This window comes from Cydia strobilella, chromosome 24 (genome assembly GCF_947568885.1).
Source record: "Cydia strobilella chromosome 24, ilCydStro3.1, whole genome shotgun sequence".
Lineage (NCBI taxonomy): Eukaryota > Metazoa > Arthropoda > Insecta > Lepidoptera > Tortricidae > Cydia > Cydia strobilella.
In genome coordinates, this window is record NC_086064.1 from 2659448 (window position 1) to 2674323 (window position 14876).

At 35.1% G+C, this 14876-nt stretch overlaps 1 protein-coding gene across 2 annotated transcripts in view; it reads right to left on the reverse strand.

Moving 5' to 3' along the window:
- LOC134752113 (protein slit) overlaps window positions 1-14876 on the reverse strand; it is a 197640-nt gene that overhangs the window by 55143 nt on the left and 127621 nt on the right. Inside the window, exons 3-5 of one of the 2 annotated variants that reach the window (XM_063687681.1) lie at window positions 7996-8067; window positions 7156-7227; window positions 6905-6976 (exon numbers count right to left, since the gene is read on the reverse strand). In XM_063687681.1, the coding sequence (XP_063543751.1) occupies window positions 6905-6976; window positions 7156-7227; window positions 7996-8067 (216 nt within the window). The remainder of the gene's footprint in view (window positions 1-6904; window positions 6977-7155; window positions 7228-7995; window positions 8068-14876) is intronic. The other variant, XM_063687682.1, reaches the window with a different exon arrangement.

Here is a 14876-nt window from a genome sequence, read left to right on the forward strand (position 1 = left end):
TGCTGAAGTGAAAATTAGGCGAGGAAATTTTATATTTTATTGGGTAAGAAAAGTTGGTAAGTAGATTTTAAGTCTATTTTATAGCGAATTGTATTATCTGATTTTGTGCACTTAAATGAATGGGATGTGTTTTATTTGAATATAAAAAAAACCGGCCAAGTGCGAGTCGAGGTCGCACCGAGGTTTCCGTACTTTTAAGTATTTACAGAAATACATCATCTGTGAAAATTTCAACTGTCTAGCTATCACGGTTCATGAGATACAGCCTGGAGACAGACGGACAGACAGTCAGCGGAGTCTTATAGTAATAGGGTCCCGTTTTTACCCTTTGGGTACGGAACCCTAAAATGTCCGTATAGAAGAGCCGACATAGAGCTTTCACCGAAACTAGTAGGTAAATATTTTACATTTTTAAAGAAAACCTCGTTCACTAAGCAACGCATTAATGCAGTCGCACGCGCCGCACGTAAGACGGAAGCCGCCATCTTGAGAAGGAAGCGGCCATGTCAAAGAATATCGCAATATCCCATAGACATGGTATATACAAGTAGTATAGACGCGCCACCGAGCGACCGGGGGCAAGAGAAAGAATATTCATATAAAATTTGGACAGCATAGGAGTTTTTCTCTTTCACTCTTATAAATTTCGGTATGTCGCCATCGCCTCCTACCTATGATGCCACCCGGTCGGCGATAAGGACAAAGCATGGCACTTTTATCTTTTCCCTCTTATAGGAATCGCAATAAGACTACCTTTCTCTATCAAAAAGTGTCAGGCCCTTGCAATATCCTAACTATTCACGTAATAATGAAATATTATCATCATCTTCCTCGCGTTGTCCCGACATTTTGCCACAGCTCCATGGGAGCCTGGGGTCCGCTTGGCAACTAATCCCAAGAATTGGCGTAGGCACTAGTTTTTTTTTATATTGAAATATTATGTTCTTAACAAAAAGATAAAAACAGGAAGAAGTTGTGATTGTTTTACTTAAATACGATTCCATTAATTTAATTAATTCCATTAACATTAACTGCTCACATCTCGTGAATCAACCTGTAAAAACATTAATGTGAAGGTAGTCCAAGTTTTTTGTGGCACCATAGAGTAACTTATACTAGAGCGGTACTGTCATAGTAAATTTTGTAACCCCAGTAAATTTACTGCCATCTGTCGACACATTTTAAAACTAAAAATAAATATTTATAAAAATACGATAAAATGTATTTAAATATGGATAAATGATTTTTTTTATTTGCATTAATTATTTTTATGATTTTGACCCATGTTCTTTCACTGATATGCGTTAAAATTGTTAAATAACAAACGAAACCGTCAACTCCATCTATACGACAGTAAGTCAAAGCTAGCAGCGCCCTCTGAACGAGAATCAAATTTTCTTGATTTTCGAGGCACGTTTTTTCCTTAGACTGTATACATCTATTACGGAGTTATATCTATCTTTGGTGGCACAAAAAATATTGGAATGAATTCGGTCAAGTCAATTGACTTTAAACAATATAATGTGCTTTATTGCAGTCTATTTTTTTTAATAAAATTGTAAGTCTCTTTTGACTTTTGACCCAAAGATTGTGAAGAAAGAAGAAAGAACACGCTGCTTTGCTGTGCTTTAAATTATTCGCCACTTGTATTTTCTTGTTTTATGTAATAAATCTTAAATAACCAAATATTTATTATATTTAAGTTTGTCTTCTCCGAGACCACGGGGACAACGCCTTCCTCGAAACGTCGGAGGTAAATTTAAAACTTATTTTACGCGATTAAGTCCCGTCGTTGTGAATAATAATGAGTAAAAATCGTGAAAGTTTAAATCAGTGTTTTATATTTAAGTTGTTTGCGATAGTTCTGATTGTACCATTGTTACATACATACCTCTGTTTGGCCCGATGGTTGACTGGGATTAGGCATTAAGTCCGCCATTTGTACATTATTTTTGTATTTTGTGCAACACAATTTAAGTAAATTCTACTTATTCTTTTATTTCATTACCTAACCTTCCGACCGAAAATGAGGTTACATTCGACCAGCCCATTATAGATCATTTCATAGATCATTTGACATATCCTGCGCGTGTTCACATGGGCATATATCAATGCATCAAACTGTCACTAGGTCGAAGATTCGGCCAAGGGCCGTAGAGATGGGAAATAGACTATCGATGCTTAGAATAGTTTTGGATACAATTAATTCCCAAAGTAACCTCTAACTCGGACTTTTAATTCAACTTTACTCGGTTATTTATTATGTGATACTTTAAACAAAAAAGAAGAAAAAACAATCTTAACTTAAAGAGTAATTTCATAGCTTTCGAATTTCGATATTGTAAGGTAACGTTTTTAAAATAAATAAAAACCGATAAAATTCGATCAAAAATGACATTTGACGTGCATTATCTTTCTCGTTCTTTCTTGCGAAATGTGACAGTGACAGCGGCAAACCGATGGAACGGCCTTAAGAGGAAAGGCTAGCTGAGTGCCTTCTCAGATCGAGATTGCGTCTATCCGTTTTGTTTACACATTCGTTTCGGGGCCGTGATTGTAACTATGTACTTGCATAGTCTTCTCGAATGAATAGCGATCTTATTTTGATGAAGTCAATTTACAACATCAGCTGGACTAGCATATGATTGGCGCGACAGTATCTCGTGGCGAGATAGGCTACCCGACCCTCTTTTGTTAACATGATTAGAAAAAGACGGTATCATCTCTTAGAGGTGATCGGTAAATTAATATCACTACATAGGTCTAGTATAAAACAAAGTCGCTTCCTGCTGTCTGTCTGTAACTATGTATGTTTAGATCTTTAAAACTACGCAACGGATTTTGTTGCGGTTTTTAGTAGATAGAGTTATTCAAGAGGAAGGTTTATATGTATAATACATCGGCATGGCGCCCGTGCAAAGCCGGGGCGGGTCGCTAGTAAGTTATAAGATAAGAATAAGAATAGAATAAGAATAAAGATCATTTATTTTCAGCTAAAGGTTACAGACATTCCAGGGGTCTCCGCACTAGGCACTGCCTGTATCGCGGGGAACCAATTACAATTTAAATATGAGACTTTCATGTGTCATTTTGACTTTAAGATGCACTTAAAGTCAAAATATAATACTTCTATCTTAATGATAGATAAAACGTTTATTTGGATGCTGCAAAACACACAATTTTATAAACAGGTACATTGCAATCAGAACAAAACTTATGTACTAAATTAAACTAACAAAAAAATTACTTAAACACGAAAAATTAGTTTTTAGTAATTAGCTGTACGCTGTGTGCATCGTGCTGCGTTAATCTTGGTCTAAGTAGTATTTTTCAATATTATTATACGGTATTGTTCTACCAAAAGTGATTAGACAAGTACAGACAGCCCTTGGCCATCATCGCTGCTGTAGTAGCGTAACCTTGTCGTATGCACTAATCCCATCCCTATGAGTATGCGCACGTAAACTCACTTCTTATTGTCGTTTCCGGCTCTCGATGTTTAAAGAAAAGGAGCAGCAGTTGTTTATTTGGGGCATTTTCCATGAAAAGGGACCTTATTGTCGATGGCGCTTACGCCGCACAGCGTCGCGCGGCATTGTATTTATATCGGAGCATAGTTAATAATGGCGTAAGCGCCATCGACAATAAGGTCCCTTTTTATAGAAAATACCACATTTATACCGAAAATCATTACCGTAAATTTATTGATCAAGTGTTAGCGAAAGCTTGGGCAAAAATGCTTTTGTACTTATGTCACAGGGCGGACACGCTATGTACATCAAAAATCACTCGCGTTTCTATGTGTGAACGGCACGTCCGTACACGCGTCATGCGTCATAGTGTAAGTTGCTTAAAAGTAGTACCAAAGATAGATATAACTCCGTAATAGATGGATACAGTCTAAGGAAAAAACGTGCCTCGAAAATCACGAAAATTTGATTCTCGATCAGATGGCACCATTAGTTTTGGCCTACTCTCGTATAGAGGGCGTTGACTGTTTCGTTTGTTATTTATAATTTTAACGCATACCAGTGAAAGAACATGGGTCAAAATCATATAAAAATAATTAATGCAAATAAAAAAATCATTTATCCATATTTAAATACATTTTAACGTATTTTTATAAATCTTCATTTTTAGTTTTAAAGTATGTCGATAGATGGCAGTGAATTTACAGTGGTTATAAAATTTACTATGACAGTACCGCTCTATCTTATTATATCCTCATTGATAGTACTGAGAGTACGCCAGAAGTCCGCCAGATTTCTGTCGCGGGCTGAGGTAATTCGAGTCGGGGCGGGGCGGTGCGTGGCCGTTCTGTATGATAATACTATTACTTATTCTGTGCTTATGTCCTCTGCAGATGGCATTACTTGACCGATTCTCGTGAAATTTTGTAAGCAGGTTTGGTAGTTAGATATAATTTATGAGGTACAGAACACTACGGCCCAAATAATCTGGAATTTTCTGGATTCAACGGGCATTAGTAATGAACTTTAAAGGACTTTACAATCGTGTGTGCACCTGTGAAAAAACACCAATAAACAATCCCTGAAAACAATATCTACAAACTTACCTTTACATTTATTAGTAACCTAGCTTAGCTTTAATACACAGAAAGCATCAGTTGCCTAGCTTTGTTCCCGGGAATACTACGGGACAGGGATAAGACGGGATTTTGTTTTAAATATTCTTAGGATTCTGGGAAAACAACATTTTTATTTGAATTTAAATGTTGTGAGACATACTATTAACATTAAATAATTTTACGGTTTAGACTAACTTGTCTGTCTTGGACTGTGTAAACATGTCGCGCGAGTGACTAAAACAAGTGAGTCTAAACCGTACAATTATTTAATGTTAACTTTTATTGGGATAAAAAATGGATAGCTGTTTTTTTTTTTTTTTTTTTATAAACTGATCGGCTTTTTTATTATACCTATAGAACTGTTTTTCTAAGGATATTGTAAGTCGGATTGGATGTGTCGCCTGTGTGGCTGTGGGATAAGTGTGACTGGTCTTACAGGGCCAGGGGGCTTAGCCAAAATGGCAATCGTTAGCGCCGTAGCGAACGAAACGCTAATGTCTCTCTGTCGCACTTATGGGGATAGAGAGACATTACCGTTTCGTTCGCTACGGCGCAAACGGCTGGTATCTTGGTTATTAGGCCCTCTGTTTACACATTGAAGTGTTTATTGCCAGTTCATACATTTGGCACTGAGCGCAACTAGCAAATGTATGTATATAAATGCACTATTTAATTTAATCAATGTACTTACGGAGATCTGTCCACGGACAGATTTTTCCTCCTTGATTTAGTGACAGTTTTTTTTTTCATAAAAAAAGGCAAAAAAATCCGATTTCGGTTTAATTTATTTCGATAAGGATGTGAAAACCGGGATTCAGGGATTCCCGGGAACCGGGATTGCGATAGATTAGTGCCTGAGACAGCTAGACTAGCGGGTTAGACCAAACCCAGACGGGGAGCAACCTAAATGCAGGGCACCCCGGAGTACAAGATGTCATTATAGTTCAGAGATATCATGAAAAATGTGAATTAATAATATAAGTATTTTTTGCAGTGATCGCATTGATATGATTTTGCTGTAATACTGCGACGCGCAAAGAAGATTCACGGTTCGTGCGCGGTTATAAGTTTAAATTTTGCTTGCAGGCGGCGAGTATAGGTATAATTATTATACCTAAATCTGACTTTTGTGAAGGAGTGAATTTTCTGTACGGTAGTACTATTAGTTATTCTGTGGTAATACTTATTATAGGATTAGACCAGAAGCCAAAATGGTACATGATAGTGCAATTTTTAGAATGTCTCATGTCTCATTCAATAAGTAACATTTTTTAACTACACAATAACAGGTAGGTATAGCAAATACAAAATATGTAAATGTAAGTATTTCATTTGAAATTTAATAAATATGTAGGTATTTTGTTTTACATACTTTAACAAATGACGTTAGTTAATAAGATCTTTCGATTTTATTTTTAAATCTTACGTTTATTTATTATAATACATTTTCCATTGATATCTTGTTTATAAAATAACATCTGTATTTGTACTCTTGGGTTTTTGCACCCTTAAGGTTAGAAGAAAATTATTGGATGGGGTGTTTTTCGTGTGTTTTCTTGTTACGTTTTATCAAGTTGGATTTTAATAAAATGAAACTACAAAAATACAATATCAAAATTCCGATATTTCAATTCCAATATATCAATAGTTTCGGATTTGAAATATATTAAAAATCGGTCCGATATTCCGGTATTTCGGGATTCCAGAATTCCCGTATTCATACTATTCATGCTCTAGCTTAGAGTCTAGACAAATTGGTCGTAATTTAGAATAAAGGATCCAACCCACAAAATTTCTATTAACAAAATTTGAACTTTTTGTCAAAAACAAAACTCATTTATGATAATGACACATTTTTTTTTCTTAGTTTAGGTACTAACATAGTAATTTAAGTATATTTGTATCTAACAAAATATGGATTGTATCGTCCGAAATAAATGATTTTTATTTTTACTTTTTTTATAATTATAATAATATTCACTAAACTAAGTGCTATAGATACTGGAAACTAATCTTCATAAAACGTAACTGTAGAAAAATAAATTGGCCAAGGTATCGATGGAATTAGTCGAACGAAACAAAATGGCGGACGGGGTAAGCGCCATTTGGAGGGGCGAAGCGCCGGGTGAGACAAGCACCATCTACCGAGAGTTTTGATAACTGCGGAGCGTTATGCTATGCTTTAAATCATCTCGACACTTATTGACTAATTATGTGTGATATAATTTAAAACCACAGCAAAACCTATTGAATCCGCATTATCAAAAGGGGAATAGCAGGACCACACCATTGGAATCCCCAATTGGGGTTACTCACAATCTCTGGAGATGCCTCAATCTCATAAAAAGACCTTCTGGCAAGTGGCCCAGACGATTATTGTTCAATTTCCTGCAATTGAAATAAATTGAAAAAATAATTGCATTACGACGAAGCAAGGTCACGTCTGTCGGATATTTGTGACCGCGCGCTCTGATTGGGCGATTTTTTAAATCGTGCGTTCGAATTTGGAAATGTTTCCCGATGACGTAACTTTAGCAGGAGGTTTTGTATTATAAATAAATACTTACAGCCTCTCCAATGCGGTGAGTTCCAAAAACGCATCTCGCTCGACGGTGTGTATTTGGTTTTCGGATAATTGCCTGGGAAATAAATTAGTCATTACTAAATTGATCATTTTGAAACCAATTTTAGTAGTTACGATCAACTTTAATGAGACCACCTACAGATTTGATATCTTTAGTATTTAAACACCTAAATATTAGGGAGCGAAATATAATTTCGAGACATACAGAAATATTTTTTTAATTGGTTTTACTTGTCTATCTACAGGGTGGCTCAAAAATACGTTGACAAATTTTTTACTGTGGCATATTGTTCATAATTATAACAAACGTTTGTGTTTATATATATAAAGGAAAATATTTTCTATATAGTACGTTTTGTTTCATGTAAATGTCTATAGTTTTAATTTTAATGACGACGAGGGAGAGGAGTGTTAGGGTCGGCAGCGCGCGTGTAATATCTCCGGTGTTGCAGGCGTCCATAGGCTACGGTAACTGCTTACCATCAGGCGGGCCGTATGCTTGATTGCCACCGACGTGGTATAAAAATAAAAAAATTTTTTTTTCGAAAATACGTGTAAGCAAGATTAAAAATATTTTTTGTCAACGTATTTTTGTAAGAAGTATTTTTTGTATTGTATCGAGGTATCTTTATAAAAGTGTGTGTGCCCGCTATCCATATACATTTAGCATTTATATAAAAAAAAACATTTATTTCAAGCTGCAAGGCTCATAATCAGTTTTTACACATGTCATAAAAATAATAAAATACAAATATAAAATTAAAATTGAAATTGAAATTGACACTACACTTATATGGTAATAAGTAATTTAAAATAAACTTACAGTGTTTTTAAATCCTTTAAGTTCTGAAAATCGCTCTGGAAAATTATAGAGATGTTGTTTCCTTGGAGATCTCTGAAACAAGGAAAAAGTGCACTTGCAATATTGTATGGAATTTTGAATGTTCTGAAATAAAGATATTTATTTTTTATTTTTTTATTTTTTAGTGTCAGTTCTAAAATATTAAGTACTGTCTAGTTTGTTGTTTAAATTATCCCAAAGATGTCGTTGTTCCCGACGCAAACTAGACAACTGTGGTATTTGCTAGAGCCTAGAAGAAGTATTAGAACAAATTAAATTATTTTAAGAAAATATTTTAATTTGTTTTTATTTCAAGTAGAAACACTACTATATAAACTATAAACTGAAATAAATGTCATATACTAACAAAAAGTAAGCCATATACTAAGCCTTCAGTAAGAAGTGCATATACTTGGAAAAATTCGACCTATGCCGCTGTGGCCCGGTGGCCGAATGGCAAAGGCACCTGCCGCGATAGCAGAGGACGCTGGTTCGATTCCAGCCTGGGGCACTGGAGGCGTTGGTCACTTATTCTTAGTTTTTTTTTTGTTTTAATTAAAGAATTACCCTTATCTTAATTACCTAAATAAAATAATATGGAACTAAAAAAGTTCTATACTAAATTCTTGCCATGTTTAAGCATTTCACGTCAAAAATTACAGTTACGTAGAAAGTGACCGTGACGTAGGTTTTTTTTATTTTTTTGACATAAATTTATTTTATTTAAAAGTTTATATAAGAAATTAAAACTAGGTATAAGTTTAAAATAAGTAGTTTAAGATCCAATATTGTACACCCTAGCAGGGTATCATGTACCTACTTGACCAATATATAAGACCAGTATGTACAAATGAACATGATTACAATGGAATAAATGATATGATATGATATGAAGTGGCGCTCTTATCTAATTTCTACTATTTTATGTCGCACTGTACTTTCAATTTCGCATTTTCTTAAATAAATATGTAATACTGTATCATTTTCCCCTACAAATCATGTCTTTAAAGTATCTTAAATCAAATTGGAACATGCACAGGTGAACTCTCACGACATTAGTGGTGGCGGGCACTTACGGCACTCATACGGCACTTATGACACTGCCGGCACTTAGTGCCACTTAGAGTGATGTAACTATCTGACTATGTTTAACATGTGTTGAAATGGAACTGTTTATGCATCTTGTTGGCTACTTGATAGTGTATTTAGAAGTTAAGATAGGCAGTTATACAGTCGAAGGCAAAAATATCGATCCAGACAAATGGCTCAAAAATATGTGAACACGACTTTATTGTCTAAGGTGTAAGAGCGTACACATATTTTTGAAACTTTGGGAATGTATATATATTTATGCCCTTGACTGTACCTACTCGTAAAATAATAGTTTGACATTAGTGCGTAATGTCAGTAGCATAGCATTCATTCTATTATTGTGCTTAGCAATTATTATTTATTAAGGCGGTTCCCTGAGCCAGAAGGCAAAAAATCTCCTTACATGATCATGTTTTTCTAAGAGGCGTTGATATAAGTAAACGTGGAAAAAATATATGTAGTTCTTGACTATATTATCTTTAATAACATAGCTTCCGATACACGAATTATGACACTTCGCTCGATACAATTAATTCCCAAAGTAACCTCTAGCTCGGACTTTTAATCCAACTTTACTCGGTTATTTGTTATGTGATACTATAAACAAAAAAACAAAAAAAAACAATCTTAACTTAAATAGTAATTTCATAGCTTTCGAATTTCGATATTGTAAGGTAACGTTTTTGAAATAATTAAAAATCTACAAAATTCGATCAAAAATGACACTTGTCGTGCATTATCTTTCCCGTTCTTTCTTGCGAAATGTGACAGTGACAGCGGCAAACCGATGGAACGACATTAACTTTATTTATTTGGGTCATCCACAGCAAGACAGACAATTGATACAAAGTATTTAAAAAAAATAAGCCAGTTAAAGATGTCCAGAAAATATAACTAAGTAACTAAGAGAAACTAAGAGGGAGCCTACGCAAAATTTCAGTTTTAATATTGAATTTTTACACGTTTTAATCAACAGCAAATGCCATAAAAAAATCACTCGGAAACTCGACTATATTTGCGAGGGCAAACTTTAAGCATAACCGTTTAAGGTTAAAGATGACTCGATAGAAAAAAAAACAAGAACATGTCTAATTTTCAAGTTTGGAATGATTCACGGTTAGTTTCACTAGACTTATATTGACCGGGAAAACAATACAAAAGGTAATCACGGTCTATATCCCGGTCAATATAAGTCTAATTTTCATTTATTATCAATTGCATAATCATTACACTGCATTGCACTGCAGTATAATTTTAGTATAAAATAGCTGATACCGCCGAGGGATTTGACTAACAAAATTGTAATCTGAATCGGAAGTATACTTTCAGTTATTGAGGTAAAACGTTAAAAGTCAAGCAATCGCCAAATCTTCCGTCGCAACCTCCTTGCGACACATATCTTTTGTACCTTTCTAATTCCCTGGCTTTACGCCCCCTCTTAATTAAAATGTACAACTGCAAGCATCAAACTTTATCATAATTCGCCGACAAACTGTAACGTTTTGAACATATCAATTAAGTTCAATAAAAGCTCATTTAGTTTACAATCTGAACACGCTCAAGTTGGCTGTAAAACGATTTATTGCCACCATAAGTCCGATAGAGCTCGGAATGTATAGAAATAACAAAGACAAAGCATTCAGGAGTTTGTTGCCGGTCCCATATTGGGATACCCTCCTACAATTTAGGAGGGAATTAAATCTTCTCGGGTCCGTGGTGTAGGGTTGGAGCCGGCATAGTTTTTTATCGCGTATATATATATATCTTTACTTGAAAAATAATTATAGTGTATAACTAGCCTTATGAACCGATTTTGCATGTACAACCAGCCTTAAAGTTTGTAGTCTATGATTGTTCATTATTTTAGTATGTGGGTATTTTTGCATTTTGTAATTTTTCCTCAGTCACCCGTTGACCACGAACGCTGTAAAGAGTTCGAAACGTCGGGATGTATTATAAATTCAATATACGCGATATAATCCGTTTTCATAGTTTTATTTCATGAGTAACTATCGCGGTAACCGAAGACAATATTAAAGACAAAGCATTTATTGCGAACATATTAAGAACCTGCAAGGGCGCAGCAATCTTACAATTAAATAACAAAATAAAACTATACAAATACAACAATAGTTTTAGTTAACATTAATAGTTATTTGTGCAACAAGAGAGGAAAGTTGGTTTTTCTTGCGAGTGTTTATTTTGAGCGTAGCGAGGTACTCAAAAACACGAGATGTAAAATAACTTTGCTCTCGTGTTGCACACATAATTTTTCACCTCAGTAGTGAGAACATATTAAAGGTTAAAATGTATTTCGAATTGCACAGAATAAACAGAAAAAAAGTATTATAATATGTACGATACGATAAGATACGAGACCGGACCGGACCGTACCGGACCGTACCGTACCGTACCGTACCGTAGTATGAAGTTCATGGCCTTAACTAAATTAAAAAGCTACATTGTTTCACTCCCTGGAGTGAGGAAAGTCGCACTTTCCTCACTCCAGGGAGTGACGAAAGTAGGCTTGTTCGAGCTGCTGAGGTGAAAATTATTTCTTATCATACATATTAATTAAACAATCTATCTTCAATAAACTCCTGCAGCCTGTAAAAAGACTTGTCTATTAGATATACACTATGCGCTGTTTAAAAAAAAATTGGGTTTTCTAATTCTTTACAGTACTACTTTGGACTAGTGCGTAAATTAGCACATTTTGTAACTATGTCAAAAATTTAAACTGCCATATGTACTGTAAAACGTTGTACGATACACGTGCGAATAGGTAATTCGCAACTCGTGTCGATTTAAAACACTCCCTTCGGTCGTGTTTTAATTTATCGCCACTCGTTTCGAATTTCCTCTTTTTCGCACTTGTATCGTAAATAACTATTTATTGATTGCAGTAGTTTATTGAAAATTTTAATACATATCATGTGTGGTCCGGAGTGAAATATTTTTAAGCTAAAAGTAGGTAAGGAAAGGTAGTTATTTTGGCGGAGATTTAACTGTTTTACATGGCGGTCTTTAGCTTGAAGAAAGAAAGAGCTGTGTAAAACCAAAGACTATAATGAAGTACCATTCGTATTATGCTATTAGAAATTTAGGATTATGGCAAACATGAAAACACGAACACTGTTTTAAACTCATGATTTTTACACATTATTTACTTTAATTTTTACCTTAAGCTTTAAAATTATGTTCGATGTTCCACATGGAAACGGAATCCAATCATTAGTCAATGTAAACGAATTGGTAGGATTCCTGCATTTATATTTATATTTTTTGTAAATATCATATTAAAATGATGTTTAAAAAATAGACTTATAATTTATTATTTTGCTCAACTGTATCTTTACTAGGCTAAATGTCACCTTTAGTATATTTTTAATTATACGAACGGCTCTACCGCGATTTCATTTCATTGTTTTTACCAAGGGCCTGACACTCTTTGATAGAGAAAGATAGTCTTATTGCGATTCCTATAAGAGGAAAGAGAAAATAGTGCCATGCTTTGTCCGTATCGCCGACCGGGTTTTTTTTCATGGTCGGGTTATGGCAGCATAGGTAGGAGGCGATGGCGAAATACCGAAATTTATAAGAGTGAAAGAAAAAAAGTATTATGCTGCCATACATTAACCTGTCAATACATGAATATGTCTTTCTCTTACCCCTGGTCGCTCGGTTTCATGTCTATAACTACTATACTATGTCTATGGTTTTTACGTTAAATTTCTTTCGCGGGAGACCCGTTCGTATAATTAAATATGTGTTCAAAACGCGAGAGTTTAAAGTGTTATATTAAGTATCTTTGTTTTTCAAACGTGTGTCCAACGAAGTAAACCTAGTTGTTTACGTACCTTTGACCCTAAAAGCCAGTTGGAACTGAATAGAACTTTCTCGCGCTACTACAGTCGCCATATAGTATAAGATATATTGGAGCGGCCAATGTGCTCAAAAACATCTAAACAAGCACTTTAACGCCTTCACATAGAGGCGTGTTCAGATATTTTGTGAGCGCGTGGGCTGCTCCGTTATATCTGATGGCAACTGTACTACCACAGGGCGGACACGCTATACATTAAAATTGCGTCAGTTGCGTCTCTATGTGTGAACGGCACGTCTGTACACGCGTCATGCATCATTGTGTGAGTAAGCTGCTTAAAAACAGTACTGAGCGGTCGGCAAAAGGTCCTCGATCTGCTGCCGCGGGGCGAGGTAATTCGAGTCGGGGCGGGGCGAGGCGTGGCCGTTCTGTATGATAATACTATTACTTATTCTGTGGTACTACACAATCCCCTTGCTTCCCACCTTAAAGTTTGTAAACAATCGTAAATGGTACAATACAGCTAAGCTTTCGCTGTATATGGGTCACTAACTGTGCAATTAGTTTTATTATCGTTTTATAGCGGACACTAATATGGAATTGTAGTTTTACTTTGGTTTTACCCGCGCCGGGGCAGGGTATTATGGACAGGCGAAATTACACTTACGGCTACTTGCACCATTCACTAACCCGGAGTTACCATGGTTCCGTTTTTACTCTTTGGGTACGGAACCCTAAAAAGGTTCCTATTTATTACATAATAAAATTAACATAATATACTTCCATCTGTCATCGTAATTTAATTTCTTGTACGCATTTATATTGGTGTAATTATAAATCACATTTTACCGATTGTAGCAGTAAACTAGCAGTAATCATTCCTACAGGGTGACATTGAGAACGAGCACAAAAATTTAAAAATAGAAGCTTAATTATAAAAGTTTTAGACAGTCTATTGATAATTATTTTAATTAAATTTTAAACCAAAAAATATTGCACATTTTTTTAGCATTTCCCAAATTGATCATACAGTATAATGTCCAAACCCAAGTTGCAAAGTAACAATCTGGCAATCGTTAGTGTCAACGTAAAATTATACGTAGTTATTATATTGAAATTTTACAAGTTTTAATAAAGGGAAAATATTCACAAGGACAGAAAACCTTAAAAAATTAAAGTTGGCTAGATAGAAAAGTTTCAATTGTATATCGTTATCCTGCATGCCATAGTAGTATAATTTTAGTACAAAATAGCTAGTGATATAAGCCGAGGGATCGGGCAAGCAAAATTTGAATCAGAAGTAAAGTAATTGAGATAAAAGTTAAGTTAAAAAGATCACGCGATGGCCATTTCGTTCATAGTAACTTTCACCAAAGCGCGCATCAAAGACATAGCGCGCTCACTCCATACATCAGTTTGGTTACCAAAAAGACTATTATTTTCGTATAGTCGACATCTAGCGTCAAGTAGTGGAATTATCAGTACTGCTACTCGACAATAGATGTCACCACGAACGGAAAGTCTAATGCTCAACGATTTTCTGCTAATATTATAACCGGATTAACCGGAACTTTATTTTCAACTCCGTCTGCTTATAATATTAGTTGTAAAATGTTGAACAATATACTTTTCGTCAGTCGACGCGAATGAGCAAGTGAGCACTCTATGGTTACTAAATTCTCTTTGATTTCACGCACCGCACCATATTTTTTGTCCCCTTCTAATTTCCTTTACGCCCCTTCTTAACGTTAATTAAAAACGGTCATATCGATATTTAAATCATCGCTTGACGTCAACAACTAACAATTGTCACCTCGGCGATGCCTGCGGGCCTAGCCAATATGACAAACGTTTGCAGAAACGAAACGAAACTATTGTCTCTCTATCACTCTTCCATATTAGTGCGATAAAGACAGATAGCGTTGCGTTTTGTTTCTCTGCGAAC